General features: G+C 44.6%; 1 protein-coding gene across 2 annotated transcripts in view; it reads left to right on the plus strand.

Annotated features, from left to right (window-relative positions):
- The window catches only part of ldlrap1b (low density lipoprotein receptor adaptor protein 1b), a 31,362-nt gene that overhangs the window by 575 nt on the left and 5,659 nt on the right, over window positions 1-25,128 (plus strand). The window contains exons 2-6 of one of the 2 annotated variants that reach the window (XM_035610465.2): window positions 14,546-14,688; window positions 15,409-15,521; window positions 18,724-18,838; window positions 20,086-20,158; window positions 23,552-23,647. In XM_035610465.2, the coding sequence (XP_035466358.1) occupies window positions 14,546-14,688; window positions 15,409-15,521; window positions 18,724-18,838; window positions 20,086-20,158; window positions 23,552-23,647 (540 nt within the window). The remainder of the gene's footprint in view (window positions 1-14,545; window positions 14,689-15,408; window positions 15,522-18,723; window positions 18,839-20,085; window positions 20,159-23,551; window positions 23,648-25,128) is intronic. The other variant, XM_035610466.2, reaches the window with a different exon arrangement.

The raw sequence follows: 25,128 nt of genomic DNA on the forward strand, positions 1-25,128 counted from the left end.
AACGGAACCGCTGTCAGAGGGGTGGAGTGGGGGGGCGCTTTATCAAAAGCTTTAGTCGGAAATGTTTTGTTGTGCAATTGAACCTGACGCTCGAAGTGTCAGCAGCGCCCCGCAGCTCCGTAAGCTGACTCCTGTTGACGCGTCGCGGCTCCCACGGTGGCTCCAAACAAACACACCCTCCCGTCGCGGCAGAAGTTTGACGCTCCTCTGAAATCCTGCGGTCGCCTCGCCACGTCACTCGGTGCCCGGTGACTGACTGACTGACTGACTGACACGGGTCGGCGGTGGCACGACACGGGCTCCTCTCCGCGGGGGGGTCGTCGGGTGGCTTGGTTGGGAGTGGGACGACACACGGGGGGGGTGTGAACAGGCATGAAGAGAAGAGTGGTCGTCTTCCTGTGCCATCCTAGCAACGCGCTGTTGCTAGGCGATACACTTATGCGTAACAGAAAAAGACGCGAGGCTTTGTGAGGAGGAGCGGTGGTGCTGGTGGAGTCTTCACCTTCATATATATATATATATATATATATATATATATATATATATATATAAACCCGGGGTTCGAGCATCACCTGCATATTGTTTTTAGCATGAATTTCCCACATGATGCTCGACTCCATCACAAAGCAGGAGGCAGAGCACGATCTCACTCAACGGTGCCCGTGTGGCTTTCACATGCTTGTAAACCCCCCTTTTCATGTTCACAAAGAGGAGGGTGTCCTCTGCCCTCATGCCCCCCCCCCCCCCCCCCCCCACACACACACATTTTATTTCATGGACAATAGAGCAGTTGGCAGCAAGATGTCACACGTGACAGACAGTGCAATCGATGCTTTGTTTCGGCCCACTCCTCTCTGGGGGGGGGGGTAATGCACAATAAGCGTGGTCCACAGAGGGCTAACCAGCCATCAATAGCTGATGTTTGAACTTTGTCCTTGTTCAGTCTGTGCCGAAAAGTCCCATCTCCGCTCTCTGTCGCCGCCACGACCGTCACGGGCAAACTGACCTTGTCACATCAGTGGTATCATTTCTTCACTTGCACGACTTTCTCATTTGGACCTTACAGTTTTTGTTTTTCTTCTTCCCCTTTGTTGAGATACTTACTGACTCAGTGAGCTGAACTGTCAAAACTAAGCAGCAACTTGTCTTATCTTGTAGTGTCAGTAGGCTTCACGCTCCAAGTTGGACCCAGTTCTTTTTCTTCTTTTGCCTTTGATGCATGAAGATATTTTAATATGTGTGATCTCTTTTGATTGTGTGCCCTCTGATTTGGTTTGTTAGTTATGAAAGGGAAAAACAACGACGTTTAGATGGAGACAGGTCCATAATTTGAGGCGAAGTTTTGCCGCCAGTCTCCAGTAAGACTGTCTCTCCCTCGCCTTCGTGTTGGGCTTGGTCTTGTCAAAACAGCGCATTCACTTCTTTGGCATCCATCAGCATTCCTTCTCTCCCACTGTCGGCGATCAATCATAACAGCATCCAGTATTGTTTTCACAGAACTGTCCCTGTCTCTCGAATGATCTCCGCACATCAACGTTGAAAGTAGGCCGCCGTTAGTGGCTGTGTCACCCAGTTTTTTTTCTTCCTTCCCTCTGCACAGGCACGAACGTGTCCGCTCTGTCATTTCCTGCTTGGTGTTAAACAGCTCAGTTGTCTTGTGGCAGCCTGCTGAGCTCACAGAATGTTTCTCTGCACTGCCCTCTCATTACATCCAAACAGTGTTTCAGAGGGCGAAAAATACTATGTTACGTCATCGACCAGCCTTTAAGGTCACGAAGCCCCTGCTTGTTGTTGTTTTTTCTGTCTGAAAAGTGTGGGAGGTAGAAAATCCCTGTCTGCGTTGAACAGAAATAGTTCCCTCCCACGTGCCCCTTCTCAAGGAGCTGTCTTCTGTGTGCTGGTCAATATTGAAACGGCTACACTTAAGTGTGTTAGTCGTCCCACGCAGATGTCTAATAGGGAGTGCGTATGATGTGAAACCACTTGGACTGCACCATATGTAACGCATGATGTACACTTGTGAAGAAATGTTGTGGTTGTTGCAGGCGCAGATGGTAGTTTCCTCTGCAGTGACGGAAGTTGACATCTGTATCTGTACGTCATAATGGTGGATGACATGCATTACCAGCCTTATTAATATTGTTACATGTCTACATCATGGAGTGTGTGGTGTGCATTGGCCAGTCCCCCTGACCCTCTGACCCTGCTGGCCAGAGCTTTGTCCCCTGCACAAAGTCATCCAAAGGAGGCCACCAGGCTGTAATGGAGATTGCTTCCTGCAGGAATCCTTTATTGACTTGTAAAGCCCTCACTGATTTACAGGCCTGTTAGATCTTCTGTATCTGTAAGCTGCTTCAATGTGTGGAGTCAGTGTATGGAGTTAGGTGTGTGTGTGTGCGAAGGGATAGGACTTCATAATCATGTTCAGGTACCAATTCTCCACGAGGGCAAATTTGAATCCTAGGGGAAATGTATGTTTTGCTTTCTCTCGTTTCAGCAGCGGCAGCAGGGAAAATACGATACTCTAAACATCATAATTATTGTTTCTAAACCAGTAATTGGCACAGGCTCTAATTTGCAGTCTTCCGAGTTTGCAAAGCAAAAGCTGATTCATTTGCATCGCTTATTTACCCTGCTATATTGCATTTGCTTATCTGTGATTAGAAAAAATGCACATCTATTGCTCAAAAACGCATTGTATTGCAAAAAACCCAATTTATGGTAGAAACTAAATTAAAAAACAAACAAATCCCTTCTGAGAATTTCTGTCCCTGTTATAAAAAAAATAGACAACATTTTTAAAAATACAACCCCCCTTTCCGCTGTAGCGTTCTACTTTGAAAGACTGTGCCGTTCAAGTACAGTGGCTAACCAGTTTACCTTGCGGGTAAGAAATCGTTAATGTAATCTCCTTCAGCCATATGTCTAGACATATGGTCGGTGTGGTAATTCACAGCTTCATTGTCGGAAGGAGATCTTGGCGACAAAATAGCAGCAACCTGAGGCTTGGGACAGCGAAAGGAAAGCATACAAATTCTAACTAAGTCTATTTAGACAGCAGTCTCAGTCTGGAATCAGTTTCGTTGTTGGTGTCCTCAGCTTTTAACCTCGACGCTACTGCCGGCATGACGAGAACATCGGTGCAAAGCTCGAAAGCCTGAGCAAGACACTATCGGGCACCTACAGTTGTCAGTCAAGATGTGGGGTTGTGGGAAGTTTTGAGGTGTTTTACCACTAGAGAGGAATGAAACTAGGGTAGTTGATGAAGCAACATGTCCTTTCCCTCCCCCCGTTCTGGTGAGCATGTTATTCAGGTAAGACCTGCTGGTTTTGAGGATACATTCTTAATACCAATGCTTGTTTCAAAACTTTGTCCCATTTTTTTTCTCCAAGGTCCAAATTTACCCTGAGGTATAGCTTGGGAAAAATCCCTGTTGTCAAATCTCGGGAACCTAACCTGACACACCCTGTCCTGTAAACTCATGTTGTATTTGAAGATCCTTGGAATGGGAGGGAGATTCTTTTCATTAGTGGAAGATTCCTTTACCTCTCACATGGTCTGTCTTTCTCTCTCTGCCAGTAGTGTGTCTGCAACGGAAGCCACAGGCGCAAACCTGAAAAATGTTCTCAAGGGGCAAAAGACTTAAGCATACGGATGCAGAGCAGAGACTTTGCAGAAGAGCTGACTTTGAATCTAAGGGACACATTGCGTAAATCTGTGGTTTTGTGTATCAAACACTGAACAAGAGGGATATCTGTTAGCCTTTGAGGCAATATGTAACATTTTCAGTCAAAGCAAACAAATGGCTCTTTTCTTCTTCGCTTTGTGCTGTTTTTCTAGTACTGGTTTGATGTAGAGGTTCTTACAAGACCCCTTGATTCCGACTAACTGAGACCCGTCAAGGACCTGAATCGGGCTTGGTCCAAATCATACACTGTTTAACTGGGGCCAGGCAGGGTCCAGTTCTATTGAGGAAAGTCTTGGGTCCATGTGTCAGAAATTCTAATACTCGAGTAGATTCAAATGTACTCAATATCAGGTGGTGTGTCATAATCATCAAAGTTGTCTGACCTGACGAAGAAAAACATAGGATCAACTGAATGATTGATCAACTACACATTGCAGCTTTACTGTATATAACACCATCCTCTAGATGACTAAATGTCAGTATTAGGCCTCATTTAGACGCCCTTCCCTTGCGGACACCACCGACTTGAAGTTGTTCTTATTATACATTTTGGTGCCCTTGTAGCTTGGTGACCAGACACAACAAATTGGAGGGTAGACAGAAATCCGCACAGAGCATACACGGACCCACGTGTACAAAGATGCACTCTGTCATTTAATTTTATTTGAGCTGCAGCAGAATCCATTCAGGATCAGTTTCATAACCCTGATTCTCGTTGCAAGTACATTCTGGCCTCAGCTGGTCATCAGCTTGTAATCCCTGACTGGCATGACCACTCACCTCCCCCTCTCCTCACTTTCCTTCTTTGAGTGGATTTAGCCAATACTGAAAGACACGTGTCTCAATGTTAGGACTTATAAACCCCGACTATAAGACTCTTATCCTCTGCAAATCCCTTTCCCCTCACCCAACTGTACTTGGTCATCAAATCAAAGGGTGATAGCTGCACAGTCATGTATTTGATTCTCTGTGTCATTGGAATTGCTCCAACACAGATATTTAAGAATATCATATGCCTGTTGTAGGAGATTAAACTAGAGGCACATCCTGGTGCTCAAGGACAGAGATAAAAAGGGTCATAGGCTGCTGAGCATAAAGGATCCTAGCTGACCATTCATCTTACTTACTTTATATCGATTGTTCCTTTAGTCAACAGGCCCGCAGTTTATGTCTGTGGTCATTTTCAGAGAGACTGTGACCTGGGTCACGATAATATGTGCAACATTTCCTGTATCCTTTCCACATAAGCTAGAGTTAGGTGTGTGTGTGTGGGGGGGGCAGTGGATCAGGTTTGTACCAAGCAGGCACAGACAGTGACAATCGCCCCACGTGTACCAACACACTTTTTCCCCTTTGACTAACACTCAGTCTTTCTCTTCTGAACAATCCTCCGCCTCAGCCTTTTCCCATAATGGCTGTGTCTGTTTTTAGCAATTAGAGATGATGGTGCTTGTCTCTGACCTGCACCGCACAGCCTGAATGGAGTATATAAGCTAACAGACACTGTGCAGACAGTACAGAACACGGTTACACGACACCACTGTCAATAGTCTGAGGTTTTCTTGTGGCACAGTTAAAGGTTTTTCAAGGCTCTCTCTTTTTAAAAGCTTTGTGCTGTGTCTCTGTGTATCCCCCCCCCCCCCCAGGCAACTTCCCTCATCTGAGTCAGCAGGTTCTAAATTAGCCCAAAGTTTGCTGATTGGAATCTGATAATGCTGGAATAGGTTGTTCTTGCACGTGTCTTGCTGTTGTGTAATGAGAGGAGGTCTTCTCACCAGCGGTGGACGGCCGAGGCCATAAATGGCACACGATACAGAAGCAAATTTGCTTTTCTCATTGGTTGCACTCATATTATATCGTCGTAACAGGAAATTACCGGTCCTGTAGAAATTTGGCTAAAGGCTGGCGTTACTCTATATTTACATCTGCCCCAAGAGGCTATGTTTTCATCAACTGATTTCCATGAAATTTTGTGAGGTGTGGGGCACGACCAAAGGAAGAACTCTGGTCATTTTCAGAGAGACTGTGACCTGGGTCACGATAATATGTGCAACATTTCCTTTATCCTTTCCACATAAGCTAGAGTTAAATTTGGCTAAAGGCTGGCGTTACTCTATATATACCTCTGCCCAAAGAGGTTATGTTTTCATCAACTGATTTCCATGAAATTTTTAGTGGTGTGGGGCATTACCCAAGGAAGAACCCATTCAATTTCCCCCCCCTCTTTATCTAACTTGGCAATAGAGCATTTGTTTTGGTGGAGTTATGCACTCTCTGAGTGCTCATCTAGTTTCTTATCGTTGTCAGGACAAAACTCACCAATAAGTTGATCCTACTAAGGATCGTTTGTGTCTGTTGATATAATACTAATGTATGCAGGGCTGTAGACAATATGGCCTATAAATAAAATTGAAATTAGGGCTACAACTAACGATTATTTTCATAATTTGAATAATCTTCTCGATTATTTTCTTGATTAATCGATTACTTGTTTGGTCCATAGTGTCATAAAATGGTGAAAAATGTTGATCGTGTTTCCCAAAACCCCAAGATGCTGTTTTGTTTTGTCCATACACCAAAGATATTTAGTTTACTGGTGTAAAAGGAGCAAAGAAACAAGAAAATATTCACATTTAACAAGCTGAAATAAGAGAATTTTGACCTTTTTTAACATAAAAACTTCTAGTACTGATCAATCGATTATCAAAATCGTTGTTGATTAATTTAGTAATCAATTAACTTTTGCAGCTCTAATTAAAACATTTTTAGACTATATCGTAGTACCCAAAATATGTCTTGATATATTTCAATGTGCTCTAAAGCACTACATAAATGCTCGATTTAACCCTTTTTAATGAAAATAAACCTCATTATGATGATCTATATATCACAGCGTCAAATCATGGCTACACTTAAGGTTTGTAAGTGGACAATGTATGGTACTCGAAAAATACTTTGCAGACACTGAATCAGTTGTATCCAAAGGATGATCAGGCAGACCAAAAATACACTGTCAAAAAGAGACGGCACGTCAAGCTTAGTTCCCTGAGGGATGGAAAAACGACGACAACACACACGCACAATAATTTACTGAATAAAGTACACAAGACTGAGATCAGTACTGTCAAAATAAGGCTGTTTTGTCTCAGTGGACAAGTGGCAGTTTCTAAATCACTTCCCCGTAGGGGAAACAAGGGTAAATACATGGGTTGAGTGAAGAAATTCCAACATTTCACAGTGCATGACTGAGAATATGTCTATCAAAGAAAGATCTATGTAAAGAAAAGGAGAGAATGATAGCTTAGTGTATCAAACAGACAATGAAACTGAATGTTTCTAAATGAAAATGTAGTGGGTATATTCAAGTCTGGGTGTTGTTTGCCTGCTTTGGATTTGGACACCTGCTCTGTACTGACATCCCTCTGACCAAGGAGAGCTACCACTCCATTCTTCCAAGACATGTTGCACCTTCTGGTTCACAACTTTTGTGGAGAAAGATTCATAGTGTAGCAGGATAATGAAAGGATGATCAGAGCTTAGCATGAAATAGTTTAAAACTGAAGAAGATCAAGGAGCCTGTCATGTACGTGTATCCACAGCCACCTGACCTCAAACACAATCAACATGTATGAGTGCTCTCGAAGACTGAGAAAAAAGCCAAGCTCTCTGTGACAAGAAGCTCTTTGAGGCATCATCAAATCGTGCAGGGATAAAAGGTTTTGCACAAACTTGTGGTTTTTCATGATCGAGTTGCAAAATCATCACACTCTGTGGCAATACTTTTCATCTTTTGGACGACGCTCTGTTTTTCTTCCACACGGCACAGTATTAGGAAGTCGCCATGAAGGCATCACAAACAGAGAGAGAGAAGATAAGACAAAAGTAAAAGAGTAATTCGGAACAGTAGGCCCACCTGAGAGAAAAATGAGGAGCTACTTGTGTTATATCCTTGGGTATGAAACCCTCTCACCACATCCATCCTATGCCAGGGAGATTCCCACCAAAGCAAGACATGAGGTCCTGTTATTTGCCAGGCATCAGTGCTTGTGGTGACTGATTTTTTTTAGAGCCACAAAAGCCCCAAAGGAAATTTTAATCATTTCCCATCTTGTTCAGGTGATGCAGTATGCTGGTGGGCAATAGAGTCTAGATAGACCAAAAACAATGAGTCATTCAAAGTGTGGTATCCAGAGGGCTCAAATAAATGCACCCAGACTTCATCCTCTTAACTATTCACTGAAGCCAATGTGACACCACGCAGAAAGCTCTCAGTGCTCAGACGCTCCTTTTAAAACTCACCAAAGAGGAAACTGTTGCTGCAGCAGGCTGGACTTGTGGAGCCTGCTGGAGCTGTGAAGTGGTGTCTGGGGTTTGACTGATGACCTGAAAGTCTTTTTTATTTATTTATGTGTCCGTAAACCAAGCAAGGCCACTTTGCTGCCAGTCCCACTCCTAAGAATCCTAGAATAAGCATTCTTGACAGACTCGATTGAACTGCATTAGCTCACTCATGTGCTCACCGCTTGACTGATGGTAATCTGGTATCACTTGTAGAATGAGGTAAACGACGAGGAAGTGAAAAGATTTTTCCTTGATACTGCTCGAACATTTACTCCCACGTGTGGTAGTTAATGATGGAGTGAAGTCACAGTCGACTGACTCCATCACGCTAAAGTCTGGACACCTGTTCCACTCCACTTCTGCATTTTCATCTTTATTTTGTCTTCATCCATCCTCAACCATTGGACAAAGCAAATCTTGCATTTTAAGACGCTTTCTCGTCCATTTTCAAGCAGAGAAACTCTATAAATGTTGGCTGGAAGCAAGCTCTAGATGGCAGTGATAAAATGACCGAGTTGTCAGGTTGTCACTGTGATAATTTGTTTTTTTTCCTTATCCCTGCCTTGCTCTATGCATATCTCTCTTCCCCAGAGTATTAACTACATTATTTAGCCTGCACTCACAGCGTAGCAGAGCGCTCTTGCTGTTTCCACGGTGATTAAACTGTTACATCTCCCTAATTGTCCATTACATTTGTTGTGCGAAGGGCATACGTGTGTGAATTTATGGTGAGAAATTTGACTCACTGCCACCATTTGCATGTTTTTCTTGGTAGTCGAATATATTGCACCAGTATCTCTCTTACCTTGTCTCGTTTATCAGCTTGTACTTCATTTATGACAAACACTATCTGTCTTTCTTTTCTGTCGTCCCTACCCCTCTGCCCGACGTCCGTCACTTATCCTTCTTAAAGCAGAGGCAAAGCCACGTAGAGCAGTTCTCTCCTCATTCCCATCACTGTCGCTGACTGTTGACAAGGATAGAGATAGGAATCCTCTCTGACCCTCCCTTGTCTGAATTGCATGCTTCATTTCCTTGGTGTTGGCTTTTGACCAAAATACCTACCACCACCAAACACACCCACCATCCTTCTAATGCTCTCCTGCTGAAAGAATCAAATCCCTGTGATTATAATTTGCGGGACCTCTGTGCTGTCTTGCTTCTCTAGACCTCTTGTTGCATCAAACGGAGCTAACTGCCTCTGTAGTCTTGACTTCAATTTTAGCTTTTAATGGAAAGTCCCACCTCAAATGATCAGATCTTAAAGAATAGGTCAAGACCTCCTCCAACAGTCTTGCGTATGACCACATGTTGCCTTCACACTCAGACCTCTTGGACAACAGAGACAGTTGGGTTTTATGCCCACAGGTTCATTGAACCCCACACATCCAGTAACCCATGTGACTTCTTCAAATACGGGACACTGTTGGAAGAACACACTATAGCCTGCAATAACTGTTAATACTGATTTCCATATTACAGAAATGTCAGGCAAAGTAGATAGAGGTGGTGGAAAAGGTTGTATGGTCAAGGAATAATTTTCTCATCGATGTGTAGACCACTTTTGTTGATATGGTTATAAAATTAAAGTGAAATACAGCAGATTTTTTTAGGAACTTGAAATATCCGTTAAACACATTCTGACATTCTCGTGTCATCAGACTGATTCTTTGTGCAGAAATCTTACAGGTCATTACGTGTTATCACATCAACGGAACATTTTATGAAGAAGTCTGATGTTCCTGTTTTAGTTAACACATTTGCTCTTTTACACTCTACTCAGTTGACAGTGTGACACAGAGATCCTAAAGGTCTGTTGTTTTACACTGCACTTGAGATGAGGTGAACTGCGACGTGAGTAAGGCGCTACAGGTCTTTCCTTTGTTCCTCTGCTCCTCTCTTGGCCCGAGTCTTAGCGGTGTAGGGTTTACACTTGTCTGAAGCAGGAGGAGACAGGGGAGAGGGAGGGGAGTATCCATCGGACGGGGCAGCATGAACTTCACACCTTACACAAGTGGCGGCTGCTCACAATACATAGTAAACAAGCCAAGTTATTCCTCTGAGCTAATGTGTACCAATAACCCAAATGACAGATCAGAAATGTACAACAACATTTTTTGCCAAGAATCGATATCAAACATAAGCCAGAGATTACATCGTATTAAGTTGTTGCTGTAATTTCATCACTTCTAAGTAGAAGACAATAGATAATGTATCTCTGTGCCTGACTGCGCAAGGCCTCTGTTACAAACAGCAAGCGGACAGGGTGACTTGACATAGTAGAATGACTTACTACAGAGAGGAATGCTCACTCTGCTCCTACTTCTACAACTGCGCATTGACTGCCCCCCCCTAAAAAAAAAAAAAAAGATTGAGATGTCTCCAACTGTGGATTTAATGTTGGCAGCCCTAATACGAGGTTGACTCGAGTGGTACTTTTTTCCACAGTTATTTGCTGGTAAAACCAGAAGATAGTTTCTATTCACAGCCTTGTCCCATGACACATATTTCCCTTGTCTGGCATGAACATCGAAAGTGTGGTTAATATTTATGTAATGGTTTGTGGGATTGTCTAGTGTGTGTGTAGTGTGTGTCCGTGTGTGTCCGTGTGTGTGTCCGTGTGTGTGTCCAGAGGTTCAGGGGGCAGGCACCAGGTCCTGTAAAGACTTGCAGAGCAGGAGCCCGAACAAGAGCCAATGAACTACACCATTCTTTGAAGATGATTGGCTAATCAAACCATCCCAGCTGTGGCCCTCTACCTGTCCCCCTCTTCCTGAATCCCATTCCCCTCTCGTTCAGCAAACACCGGAGCCCCGTCGCCTTCTCTCTCTGGCGTGTTTTGCGGCGAGGTGCACTCGTTGACCCGCTGGAGCTCCAGCGGAGCCGAGAAGCCTTTGAAGCTCAGTCTAATCAGCATCGCAGCTGCAGAGAGCTGGCGTGGATGGGGGCTGGGGCTGGTGATGGTGCTGGGTGGGGGGTTGGTTGTGTGAATGTAAATGTAACCAATATAAAAATGGATTATGATTCCACACAAAGCAGCACTCTGGGTACATGCACGAGTCTAAAAATTGCTCAAGTTCACGTTTTTTTGACAAAAAGCTGTTGTTTCGAGATCTGCTCCAGCAATGTCGTACTGGTTTTGTTTTACTAGAATCCATTAATGTGTTTCAGGCAGGCTAAAGATTTTCGATCATCTCCATAGTCTAGTCTCACGGTGGCCTCTTAACTGTCTCTTGGGATGGGGTGTTCCGAAGACTGCGGTCAGGGTGAACTGCTCGACATCCCTGGAGACCTGCCTTCTGCAGGCATTAGTATGGGCAGTGGAAGTAGAGAGGGTGCTTGCCTCTGATCTCTCCGATGGACCAGCACAAGCCTGTGTCGCTGCACTTGTGTGTTATGTGAAGGGTATCTCTTGTAAGCCTCGAATCACTCTGACTGCTATCAAAGCAAATCTGACAGACTGATGAAATACAGATCCGTCAGCAATGCGTAAAAAATCTGTGGACTTGAGGCTTCACTGTTGCCCCCCCCCCCGAACATGAGCAAGCACCAAAGGTTGGAAATGTCATGGCAGCTGAGGTTATTATTGCTATAACTGTTTGCAAAGTGGCTACACCTCCTAATGGACATTTATAGGCCACTTGGACCAGTCGGAAACTTGATTTAGGTTATGTGCAGCAGCTAGTGATTCCTCGCCACAGATTCTATTACAGCAACGGGGCTACTTATCCAGGCACTAATGCAACAGCAGAGGGAGGGGGGTTGATCCGTTCACCATACTTGGAAGCTCAAAGACCTTGACCTTAGAGTGAGTGCTCACTGTTAGGACCCACCCATTACTTACGCATGGGTTTGGTCAGAGCTGCATTTGGAGCATTAAAAACCATTTGCTTGGTTTGGGTGGGGATGGTAGGAATGTCATAGTCTAACCTCTGCTGCTTTCATGGTTTATGTTCCCTCTGCGATATGGTTTCTCAAGCCAAGTGATGGAAAGTATTTTCACAGTCCAGTAAGTGCCTCACTTACTGGACTGATCACTGGCAACAAGTGAATAATAAATTATGTATTCAGTTATTTTTTTTAAATGAAATACTTACCAAACTATAAATTAATGCCATTAGTGTGATTATTTCATCGTCAGTCAAAATAGTTTAAAAACAGTCACATGATGGAGCGACAGCTTGTACTTGTTCATTCAAATCTGCACACAGCTCATGTGTTGCTGAAGAAAATTACAGCCACTCAAGCGAATCAAAGATTAATGTGCGCGCTATCAGATGAGTCGATTTTCATTTCAATTAGTCAGCAGATTATTTTCTCAGTTAATCAGCTATTATTTTCTTTCAATTGAATAGACGGAAAGGTCCATCACAATTTTAATAATCTCGGAGCCGAAGTTAACACCTTCAAATGTTTTGTTTGAGTAATGGTCCAAAACCTAAAGATATTCTGTGCACTATTACAGACGGCTAAGAAAACCAGCAAATATTCATATTTGAGCAGTCCATTTATGGCTTTTCTCTCTTTAATGATGAAGAGAATCATGTTTTGTCGATTGACCAGTTGTGTGACTAGTATTAAAAAGCCTGTAACTGACTGCACACAAACATGGTGACAATAACAACAGGGGTCTATTTAGATGGCGCTGAAGATAAAGGGTGACATGAAGACCACCCAGGAGGGACGGTTGATGGTTCCCTCTGTTTTCTGCTGAACCTCATTTGAAGAGACAAATGGCCTCCACTTACTATCACACCACATAATGGCAAGTCCATAAAGCTTTTATGAGCTTCAAGAAGAAGTTTGCATGTTTATTGCCGGGGCAAATGGCGGAATGACGAAAAAGCAGTTTGTTGTTTGCGTGTGTGAACTTCCAGTCTGAGATATGGTTTCCACCGTTTAGTTTGAAGGCTGATGAATGTCGTAGATGTAGTTTGGACTGTAAGCATAATTTCAACATGGGTTTCTAATTTGCGGAAGGCAGGTCAGCTCACGCAGACTGGAGTTTGACGTTCACGTATGAGGAACACAGCAGGAGATTTAACATTCAGGCGAGGGGTGGTTTCTGGGTAGAGCGGCCACTCCCTCTCCGTGAATCTTCCCGAGATTTTCCTGCTGTATTCTCACATGGGCTCACTCAGACATTTCTTTGGAAATTTTACGGTTGCGGACATTTGCCTTCTCACATACAACCTCCAGGAAAGGTTCAGATCCTCAGTCCTCAGTCCTGTGAACCAGGCACGCTGGTCTCTTGTAATATGACATAATGTGAAGAAGAAGACTTTGCCTTGAGCAACAGAGGTTCCCTCTGATAAAAGCATGTGAATGATTCTGCTGGCTGTGGTTGGCAGGATTATCAATTCGACAGTAAAGTGGGACCAGTTTTATGGCTTGAACCTGTATTTGACTTCTTGTTGAAAACAGTTATCCCACATCCCACCCCTGACGCTTCATATCTAACTTTAATATTGTTTTCATGGCATTTATGCTTGATTTGTGACGTTTATCCTGCAGGAAGTGATGGATGAGAGAGGAGGACAGTGGAGAGTACAGACCAGGAAGCAGAAGTATAGAATAGATGCGTTGATAAGTAACTATAAAGGCTTAAGAATATCAAGAGAGAAAAAAAAAAACCAAGGATGAACAAATTAAAATAAAAGCTTCTAAACCCAGTTTACCATTATTGTATTGATTTGTTTCATAATCCGAACAGAAATGCCATCTGGAAAAAACATATGCCCTTTCTCACTTTTCACACATCAAGCATTTATGATCATTGTGTATGTGTTTTTATTAGTTTCATTTTAGTGTGCCTTATATTTTCATACATAATAATGAGTTTACCGAGTTATGTGTTTACAAAACAAAACAAATTTAACGGCATCTGTTTACCGGGACAGTATTATGGTGGCAATTTGGAATTTGAGCTAAACATCTTATTCATGGTTTCAAGGCTGGAAGAGTCTTTGAGATGCTCTGGGTGTTTCAAAGATTGCTCGGCTTTTCCTTTTTTGGAGAACAGCTGCTTTTTCTGACACATTTCAGTTGCTCAACCATGCAGTTCACGTTTGGCTCACGCAGCCCCCAAAAGAGATGATCCACCTTTTTATTCAGGTTTAAAATAAAACTCTGTGCCTTGTTCCCCATTTTAATTAGCAGCAGACTTATACATATATTTATGTGGAAAAGAGGACAAAATATATTTTAGCCATTGAAATATTCATTCCTTTAAAACACTTAGATTTTTCCTCACACTGCTAGAAGGTATAGCAAAAGCATGTGCTCTTTAGACACGGCCATAATGAGGACAGGGTTTGTCTGCTGTCGTATCTAATCGAGCCGAGTCTACCTTCCTGCCGATGGACAGACAGACAGACAGACAGAGAGAGAGAGAGAGAGCGCTGCGCTTTGCTGACACATGTCAGACAGAGTGTCTCTCAGCCTGCCCTACAGTAACAGCAGGGATGTTGTTGACGTGCTGAAGTGTCACCGGTTGCATGTCTCTCCTCCCGCAGAGCTTCCGGAGAACTGGACGGACACGAGGGAGACCCTACAGGAGGGCATGGTGTTCCAGCTCAAGTACCTGGGGGTGACGATGGTGGAGCAGCCCAAGGGAGAGGAGCTGTCTGCGGCCGCCGTCAAGAGGATAGTGGCTACGGTGAGAAACATAATTTCACCCCAGAAAGGATGGCCCTGAGGTCTTAGTAGAAAATAAGTTTCTCTGAAGCACATTTAACATTTTGCTCCCCATCATCACCTCAGCCAATAGACCAGTCATAATCCACCTCCACCCCACCTGAGACCCAGGTTGATATTTAGAAGAGGATGCCATTAGTTAGGCGGGCAGTGTTGCTCATTGTGTGGCTCACTCCGATTCATCACGGCAGAAAAGGCTTAATGTTATTGGATCTGGCAGCTCAGTGGATAATGAAGTTAGTGGTGGCGGAATGGGGGACTCGGGACACAGTGATGTATGGCGAGGGAGGCAGGAAAGAAGACGTCAGGCTGCTGAATGGGAGATTTAAACAAAGAATGTACCATTTTGTGTAATAGGTGGATTTTGTGTAAAATATTTTGTCAGGCCATTGTTTGAAATGATTTCATTTACTCTAAACTGCCCATCTCTTTTATTCTGATTAGTCTTTGTTAAATGGCTCATGGCAGATACATATTTTTATCCAGACAGTAACTCTGCAAATGTATAGTTAGAGGTTCAATTTAACTTGTTATAAAGGTTTAATGGCATGGCATTTTCTTTGAATGGTTTGTAAAGAAAGAAAGAAAGAGCAGTTATAATCTTCTCGCACACGCACAAACCATATTTTCTCTCTGTGACCTCCATCCTTTCTCTCTCCTTCCCCCCTTCCCTATCTCTCAGGCCAAAGCCAGTGGAAAGAAACTTCAGAAAGTCACATTAACGGTCTCCCCACGAGGGATCATCCTTTACGACAGTGCCTCCAAACAGCTGATAGAAAATATCTCCATTTACAGGTTGGTCCTCTTCCAGCTCCTCAGGCGATTGTTCGATGTTTCCCACATTCTGTGTCCTGGACTCAACTGAGCAGAAAACTTTCACCCTGAATTTAAAACAGATATTGTTTTCCTCTCTTGTTTTCATCCAACACTGCGTGAGTGAGAGTGTAAGGATGTGTGGTATTCCGCAGCAGTATAAGGTGTGTGTGTGTGTGTGTGTGTGTGTGTGTGTGTGTGTGTGTGTGTGTGTGTGTGTGTGTGTGTGTGTGTGTGTGTGTGTGTGTGTGTGTGTGTGTGTGTGTGTGTGTGTGTGTGTGTGTGTGTGTGTGTGTGTGTGTGTGTGTGTGTGTGTGTGTGTGTGCGCGCGCGCGCGCGGAGTAGACTGTCCATAAGCTGTATGTCTCATCAATGTCAACTCTCATGGGACTCTCTCACAGCTGTTTGCCTGAGCTTTTACCTCAGGTGTGACTGACTGACTGCCACACACACACACACACACACATACAACTCTCACACACACTCGCTTTCTCTTGTCCTCTCTAGTAAATGTCTACAGATCTCACTTGCCTGCCTCAGCCTGCACCCTTGAGGCTGCGATACCTCCACTGGCCTCGAGCCCATGAACAAAGCTTGGATCACTTTTCTAAAATTCCACATTTATGAGTCTACACATCGGAGGCAAGATGGGACTTTCCATCGCACTTCTAAGCACGAATAGCCTCATTTTTGCACAACTTTGTCTGAAACCCGGCAGATTTATTATCGACAGTTATCAGACCTTATCCGAGAACAGTTTTACTGACAAGTTGTATTCACTGAACCGTGGTTGCAGCTCTTCACGGTCACCTTGGGAGGCGGACCTATTTTAGAGAAAAGTCTCAGTCTTCCCACCTGCTCAACTTTGCATCGTTTGTCTTTGAATATGTGGCTGAGCAAGTTGGAGTCAATAACTCCAGCCCACAGCATTTATCTACATTAACATCTAGTCTCTAAATCGCTGGGCTGGATTGAACTTAAGTAACCGTTCTACAAAGGATGGATGACAGATGTCACTGTCTTGGGCTAAAATCTGATTAAGTCGATAAGACATGCATGTTGCTGTAGGCTGCATTCATTCTGATTCTGATTTACATCAATTAATCAGATGAGAACTTGTCTCGATTAATTGTTTGGTGTAAGAAATGTTAAAAAATTCATCATCATTTCTAGAATCCAAATCGTGTATTCATATTGACTGTTATACCAACTGCCCCAAAACTTCCAAAGAGTTGATACCAGAGAATATTTAGCAGCGTCAATGACTTAAATATTGATGCTGATGTCGACTGATTAATCGTTTTTTTCATTGTGATTTCTCTATGGCTGATTATTTTCGATTGACATCAGCGATGATTTTGGAAAGTGTTAGAGTGAATCAAAGAATATTTGCGTCATGTCTTGTGTGTTGGGGTTTGACCAGAGTGATGGCTGAGAAGAAGCAGCTTAAACACCTTATTGCATCCATGAGCGGCTGCAGCAGCCGTTGAACACGTGGACCAAACCAGTAGACCAAACTGCTCCTACTATAAACTTCCCACTGTTTTCAGAACAGCAGCATGCTCCTGTCTCCCTCGCCTCACTTTGCTCAGGAACTCTCACATAGGCTGGTTTTTTTCGGGACGATATTTTGGTCCCACAACTTGACCATTTTTGCTACTGAATCATGTGATCTTACAGTATTTGTAATTTGCCGGTGCGAGTGTAAACACAATGGCTATAATCGAGGTCAATGAAATTATGTAGTTCATGTTCATGTATCATGCAATCAATCGAATCCTTTTTTTTTAGTGACAGGCCTAGCACAGTCTGAAAAGTCCTCCACTGACTGTTACGGCTCCACAGATGAGCAGTTTCATATCTGCCGCCACATTGACGGGACGCCAGTGAAACGCTGCATCGACCATGGCTCCTGTCATTTGAAGAATAAAAAGTATGTAAATAGAGGAGTAATTAAAAGGCTGACTGGGCGAAGTGAGTCCAGCTGTAACCTCAGGATGGTGTGAAGACATAAAGCAGCTGTTTTTGTGTCGCGCCCCATCGAAGCTCTCCTCCCCAGACATCTGCGGAGAAGATGGATGACCAATAAAAGAAATGGATTTGCAGAGAGACACCCCATTTCCCTGAAGCTCCCGCCCAAACGTTTGCCTCTAAATCTTGATTCTGTTGTGCCTGACTGAAGCTGTGATTCTCAGACCTCTCCAAACTTTTCTTCCATCACTTCTACTTGCATATTTATATATCTATTCCTGCCTGTATATTCCCTAGTCGGAGTTAACCGAGTGTGTGTGTGTGACTATACCACAGCAGCAGAGGAGAAGGACAGATGGGACACATTCCACATAGCCTTCCTCCAGTGTGCCCATCACTTACGTGTCAGGGTAATGGTTACATGATGATCAACATTGGAGGAAAAAAATGTATTTGTGCGGCATCACAGCTTAATTTAAAGTCCTGCTATGCGCCTGAGACCAACAAGCGAGACTGATCCCGCCAACAGAGGAATCTCATCAGTCGATAACCTTCGACACCTGAACAAGACTGTCTGTGGGGGTCTTTTCATGGGCCTCGCGGGGACCAGGCCCACTCTAAAAGATGGAACTTAATACTCTGCGTGAGTCGAGGTTGTTTGACTGGTGGACACAGAGCGAGTGTGGTGTAGAGACTTGTTTAAAAAGCAGAAGGGAACGACATCCGTTGGGCGAAATGGCACAGATGTCCACCGCGTACGACTCATTTCAGTTTTATGACTTTGTTCGGCTCTGTACCTGCACACAGCTGGTGTGTGTGTGTGTGTGTGTGTGTGTGTGTGTGTGTGTGTGTGTGTGTGTGTGTGTGTGTGTGTGTGTGTGTGTGTGTGTGTGTGTGTGTGTGTGTGTGTGTGTGTGTGTGTGTGTGTGTGTGTGTGTGTGTGTGTGTGTGTGTGTGTGTGTGTGTGTGCGCGCTCACGTGCAGAGCCGTGTGGATGTGAGTGCAGCTGGCTTTAAGAATGCATGGGATTCATTCTTTTTTCTGCAATAGTTTTTAAAAAATGCTAGAACAGTTTAAAGCAGATCGCTGTGCCAGCTTACGGGCTTAGTGCAGATGAAGTCGCATGATGGCCCCAGTTGCTCTGCGAAGACTCCGTAAAAGTCTTAGTGGTTTTGTATTAAAGTGTGTGTATCCCTCGGTGTTTGTCTTTCAGAATATCATATTGCACGGCAGACAAGATGCACGACAAAGTGTTTGCCTACATTGTCCAGAGCCAACACAACGAGACTCTCGAGTGTCACGCCTTCCTGTGCACGAAGAAGAAAATGGTGAGTGTGTGAGTTTGTGCAGTTAAGTGTGTGCACAAGCATGCTGTTTGTCCAACGTTGTCCAATAACTTGTCGACGTGACAGGTCTTTATAATTAAAGGACTATTTAAATATTTTAGAACATGGGCTTTTTTCAATTTAAATTTAAAATAAAGAATTAGATGCACAGATTGAATTTGAATTTGAAGCTACACCCCAGCGGCTGGAAACAGGAAGCCTGGTAACATAACTCAACCTCTGAAGCTCCGTAATCAACGCGTTATTATATCTCACTCCGTCTTGGTCAGGCACAGTGACTGTCGTAACTCTCGTCTTCATTGTGAGGTTGCCAGGTAACAAGCCTGCTCCCAGCCAAAAAAACAGCCCCTTAATTCAGGACCCACCTGTAATACCATGTGTTTTTTTTTTTTTACACTTTTGATCTTGGACGGAAAAAAAAAACACGTTGAGTAATCGGCTTTGGAGATGCTGATGGGTGAATATTGTCACATCTGGACGGAGTCAGGTCTGTCGTTTCTCGTCTTAATGCTAAATTATTTGGCTACTGGCCGTGGTTTTTCTATTAAGCATACAGACCTGAGAGGGCTTTTGATCTTCTCATCTAAGTCTCACCAGGAAAGCAGATAGACAAATTTCCAAAAAGGTCAAAATATCCCCTCACCGCTTTTGGTGACATATAAATAAACGTAAAGTGAAGTAAGACTCATGCCGGGAATTCTGCGTACAGCTATTCCATTCAGCATCTGCTCCTGACTGTGTGGGGCAGTTAATGCGGATATGTTGCAGAGAGAACTCGGAAAAAACTGCACTGCCACTTTGAGCCACACTTCACTTGCAAATGCCCAAGTATTAAATCAGGAGAAAGGGACCAGGGGTGAGAACATGAAGGGCGGGGGGAGGCTGTCATCACTCTCTTGGCATTCTCTCCATCCCTGGAGGTTTTTAGAACGAGAGAACCACTCCCTCCTCTTCCTTCCCCTCACTAATTTAGTTCAGGCCAAAAGGCCACGTATCCTCCCAGTCACATTAACAACGGCGCCGCGGAGCCCACAGGTTTCTCTTCCTCCTCTTCAAGTGTCTCCTCGTGTTGGTGGTCAGTTCCTGTTTTCTTAGGGTCACACTTCCTGCATTTTTCCTTCCTGTGGATGAGATGTGTATGACCTATTAGTAATCCTTTATTTTTTTTTTATTCTTTCACTGTATGGCTCTGTCTGACTCACTTCTGTTTCTCTGCTTCCCACCAACAGGCCCAGGCTGTAACCCTCACGGTGGCTCAGGCTTTCAGAGTGGCGTTTGAATTCTGGCAGTCTGCCAAGGAAGGTACGCATGGTCCCCCCTCCCCCCCAACAACCAGAATGTGACGGATGAGCGAAAACACTCTCTCGTCTTCCCTCTCCTCCCCCACTGTTGTGTTTCTCTACCTTTTACTGTATACGCCCAGTACAGAGTGATTCTTTCTTTTATCCTGACGTTTCGCAGACAGCTGGGAAAAATAAATGATCTACCTGGTCTGGACCTTGACACCTCTTTTTAGAGGGGTAATGTCAACTACCCTGTGTCCCCATTGATTGGACCACTTCCCCACACAGTGTTTAAATCATTGCCCAGCGAGCGGACACCTGTTTAAGTCAAGTGATGCCGACCCATTTATTACAGAAAACTCGGTCATGGTTAAAATCTCATCCATGTATCGACTGTGGGGGAGTCGAGGCTTTGAGGTCAGCCCGGGGCAGAGGTGGGCCGACTGGGGTAGATCTGCTCGGCTTCCTCTTATGGGGAGAACAGGACTCATGTTGTGCGGGAGCTTGTATTTTCCCTCGATATTTTCTCACTTTTTTGTCTTTGCTGCTAAATTTTTCTTTTACTCCTCGTAAAATATATTTTCCTTTTTATCTGTTTTATCTCAAACTTGTGAAGCACTAAACCTCTTTGAAATTGTGAACACACCTAATAGTACAGCTAGCGGATGAGCAGGCAAAGTGCTGTGTGAGGATGAACAACTCAGCAGAACATGCATGTAATTTACTGCATGTATGACTCTGGTGTAGATGAGCAGTTCTTGCCTCATAATTTTGGATTCTATATCACACACACACATACACACACCCCTTCTTCTATTTTCCTCATCTTTTACACGCATGTTGCCTCGTAGGTGCTCTTTGAATTCTTTTTGATTATCCAATTGTCGTGGTCCGTCTTGTTTTGCACCTGGCATCCTTAATCCCCCCTCACCCCACACCCATTTTTTCCCTTCCCTCTCCTCCCCCCTTTACCAGCACTTGCTTCTGTTTATTATAAGGAGGGGAAGAGGAGGAGGAGGCGAGCGATGGAAAGGGGGGATGGGGATAGGGAGAGAGGGCAGGAGAGGATGAAGGGCGGGGGGGCAGAGAGGCAGAGAGGCAGAGAGGCGAGTGTGTAAGAGAGAAAGGAAAATGATTGTATACGTGTGTCAGCGCGAGCTCAGCCCCCTGACAGATCCAGTGTCAGTGCCATTGATCTTGTCTCGTGTGAAGGCAAGCTGGTTTATTCAGGCCCTTTAGAGACGCAGGCGCTTTCCTGTATGAAGACTCCAACCGCCTCTTTTATTCTCTCCACATTTCTACCCCTTCATCATCTTCTTCTACTGTGGTGTCTAAGGATGTTTTCCATTTTGCCATCTGGGGGTGGATTACTGTAACCGATCAAGGCTACAGGCTCCCTACCCCACGCCTCCTCGTTCTGCTGTTTATTTTTAATTATTGAGCAGAATATTAAATCTGTAAATGAGAGCACACTGCCTCCTCACTCTCTAACCCCGTCTTGTTGGTCCCCTCTCTCTCCATTCTTCACCTCTGTGTCTTCATTGTCTCCGCGAGTCTACTATCCCTTTTCATTTTACGAAGCTGCGTTCTCCTGGTTCACCGTGGTGTCACTGATGAAGGAGAACTGATGCCTCGCTGGTAGGGGGCTTTATGGAGGGGAAATTATGATTATTCATTTTTTTCTTAAAGAAGTATTGACATTCTCATTTGGCAGGAAAGAAGAAAGCGAGTCAGGAAGAGGAAGAAAATCCTTTCGAGTCTGTTTCATTGAAGTTACAAGGCCCCTGAGGATCAGGATAGGGAGGAGGTGGGGGGGGGGGTTGCGGCCCATCTACTGTACGACTGTCTAGTTTGCTGCGTCTGTTTCTTACAAACTCCTCTCCACCACCCACAGAGCTTCTCCACAGCCCACCACACATTCCTGACCCACATTCCCTCATATATTACAGCTCCCACCGCTGTTTATAAATCTGTGTACATAGAATATTCACTGTCAATAGTGCAGGGAGCGTTGAACTTGCAAAGCTTCAAGTTTAAGTTTTCCGTGTTTGGCACGAGTTGGGAGTTTCTAGTCAGACTGAAAACGACACACCAGAAAGGCCACGGGGAGAAAATAGTTGACTGGGGAGTAACTCTGCCGTCACCAAGCTACCTGGGCTCTGGGGAAATGAGACGTTTTTTTTTTTCCTTACCAAGGATTGTGATGAAATAAAAACTCCTCCTTGCCGTAAGTGAGTTGAGTATAGACAGAAATGGACATTTGATCTCTAACCAATGAGTTAAAGTTTGTCAGCATCTCCACCCCTTTAGGTGATTATCACACTATTGTGTCTTCTTCATTTGCCTAATCGTCAAATCCTGGGGACCGGTGATATTTCAGTTGAGGAAGTTATCGTTGTTGGCGTGCATTTGTGAATATTGGTAAAAAAAAAAATGTATATAGAGGCATCACAGAGTAGGAACTACTTTTAGAATGAACATTAAAAGCATTTCAACTTTCCTAACTTGGAAAATCACTTCTCTTTTCTGCTAATATTTGAGAGTGGTCCAGAGGAATTATGTTTTAAAGGTTTAGAGTTGCAGGGAGAGTGTGTTCAGCTCTGCAACAGGGACGACCGTTCGGTCTGTCATAAATAAAACTTTGATCACGCTGACAGGAAACAAGGTGACCTTACAGAAATAACTAGTCCTCCCATGGAGGGGGACGTTAACCAGGGCGTGTAGCTGAAAGGTGAATTGAACAGTGGAAAAGGAGATATCATGTTCTTCGAGGAGTGGTGTGCCACAACGCACAGAGGGTTTGCAACATGTTCCTGTGCAAGATGAACCACTGTTTTCGATGTGGATGTTGCACAACTGTAACATCCACAGCTCAGCTCCGGCGGCGGACTTTTGTTGTAACTTTCAGCTCAAGAGCAACTCTGAAATAAAATTGATAAACACGGGCCGTGATGCTCCTCCGCCAGAGCGATCAAGAGCAGCGATGTGTACAAACGGCAATCATAGCTGTTTGCCGTTTGCACTTAGTGACCTGTGTGCCCCGTTTTCAAACCACGTTCTTGGGAGGTGCAAGTGTTTTATGGTGGCCCAGAGGGGCCCAGACGCAGTGTTTTCTCCCTGTGTCACAGCCTCTGAAGCCCAGGCAGAAGACCCTCTCAAGTTCCGGCCGATGTCTTGAGTTAATGGCCTTAACCTCATCTGCCAATTTACCGCCGCTAATTTGTTTACACTCATTACGTGGTCGGTTAGTCAGTCGCTAGCAAACTCGACGGCTCCTTCAGCGGTGCACTGCCGGGGCCTTCACACAGTGGTTTCAAGTTCGTGAAGCACGCCGCGTTTACCTCCACTAACTGTTGTCCCCTTCTTCTTTTTGTTCCCCCTCTGTCCCTCCTGCCTCTTCTACGCCGTGCAGAGAAAGAGAAGCGAGTGAAGTCGGGCTCAGACGGGGAAGGAGCCAGTAACTCCCAGTCGGAGAGCTCGGCCAGCCTGGGCAGCCTGAAGGGAGGGGGTGAGTCATCACGTCTCCCTCTCTCCCTCTCTCTCCCTCACCCTCTCTGTCACTGCAGCCATAGCTTCAGGGGATGGAGGAGTGTTCAGCTGCATGTCAAAGGTTGGCCTATATAAAGTCTGCAGGTCAGCTGACAACAATCTGTATTGTCTTGCTTACTATTACTCACCAACATTACAATGAGCAGCAAATTGCACTTTTCAGCGATTGTGTCCGATGATGACGGAGAAGATGATGCTCTCTTCGACTTGGAAACATTGACGCCCTCCTGCCGCGTTTTTATGCGGAGCCCTCTTCAAAATCACGATCGCGGAGACGTGCTGTAGTACTTATATTCTGCCTGACTCTGTTTGTGTATGAGGCACGAACGAGGCCAACATTTCCTGTGACCCAGTTGTTTCCACCAGATTTGCTTCGATTCCAGGACCCCATGCCTTCTGAACGTGCTGCTGACAGCCATTGAGCCGGGCAACCTTCAGGCACGATTAGCTCCACATATTGTCCAGAGCCTGAGATGGAATGAGATCGGGGGCATCCCACTGCCGGTGGCTCAGTAGCTGTTCACTTATTCCTCACAATGCTTCTTCCTTTGTGTTTGTGTTCGCCCCTTTTCCTGCCACACTTTGTATGTCAACTCCTGCTGATCGAGGTTTCCCTGGTCCTTTTTGTACCTGTTATCACTCCAAAAACATCTCCAAATATCAGCTTTGTGCTGAGCTTCCTCCTCTGCCCAGCCAGGTGGCCTCCAGCCAAAGAGGGATCTCTCTAAATCTGTTCTGAGGCTTTATTTTGGGCCGTGGCCCGGGACGAGTAGCACTTTATGAGCGACACAGGTTTTAAGGATGATCCCTAGTGAGAGGACTCGACAAAGTCGGACTTGGAACCAACAGACAGGCTTGGTGGGCATTTTAAGACTAACATTATCCCACTGACCATTCTCTGGGTCATTTTAGCCGCCAGTGGACTGGGTTCTGTAAGGCAAATTGGTGTAATCGCACAGTAGAGTAAAAAGCATGCGAGTGCCCTTTTGAAAACGGGGGCCGAGCCAGAGGTTTTCCGCTGCCAGCCCTAAAGCAGTGATCGGACACAGCGGAGCTTTGGAGCTGTCAGAAGGTTACGTTTATGTACCCTTCACTGTGTGTCGCAGGGACTCTCGGGATCCGTCGCGCGGTCAGGGGTGATGCAGCTTTATTCATGAGACATGATACTTTCCACTTTCTCCCAGTGCCACGTCTCTTCCAGTGGATACAAGTTATAAATACCACTTTTTCCTGAGTTAGCCTTGATGTTAGGAGGTTTTTTACTGCTCGAGACTGCGCCTTTTTACAGTGTTGAATACAGGGCTACAGCTTATATACATTAAAAATCACATCAATTCCGGGCCGATGCTGATAGGATTATTACTAATCTAAGAGGCAGTTAATCGATACTTGAGACCGATATTTGTCTACAGAAGACGTCAGAAATTTAGAATAATACAA

Source organism: Scophthalmus maximus, chromosome 15 (assembly GCF_022379125.1).
Source record: "Scophthalmus maximus strain ysfricsl-2021 chromosome 15, ASM2237912v1, whole genome shotgun sequence".
Classification (NCBI taxonomy): domain Eukaryota; kingdom Metazoa; phylum Chordata; class Actinopteri; order Pleuronectiformes; family Scophthalmidae; genus Scophthalmus; species Scophthalmus maximus.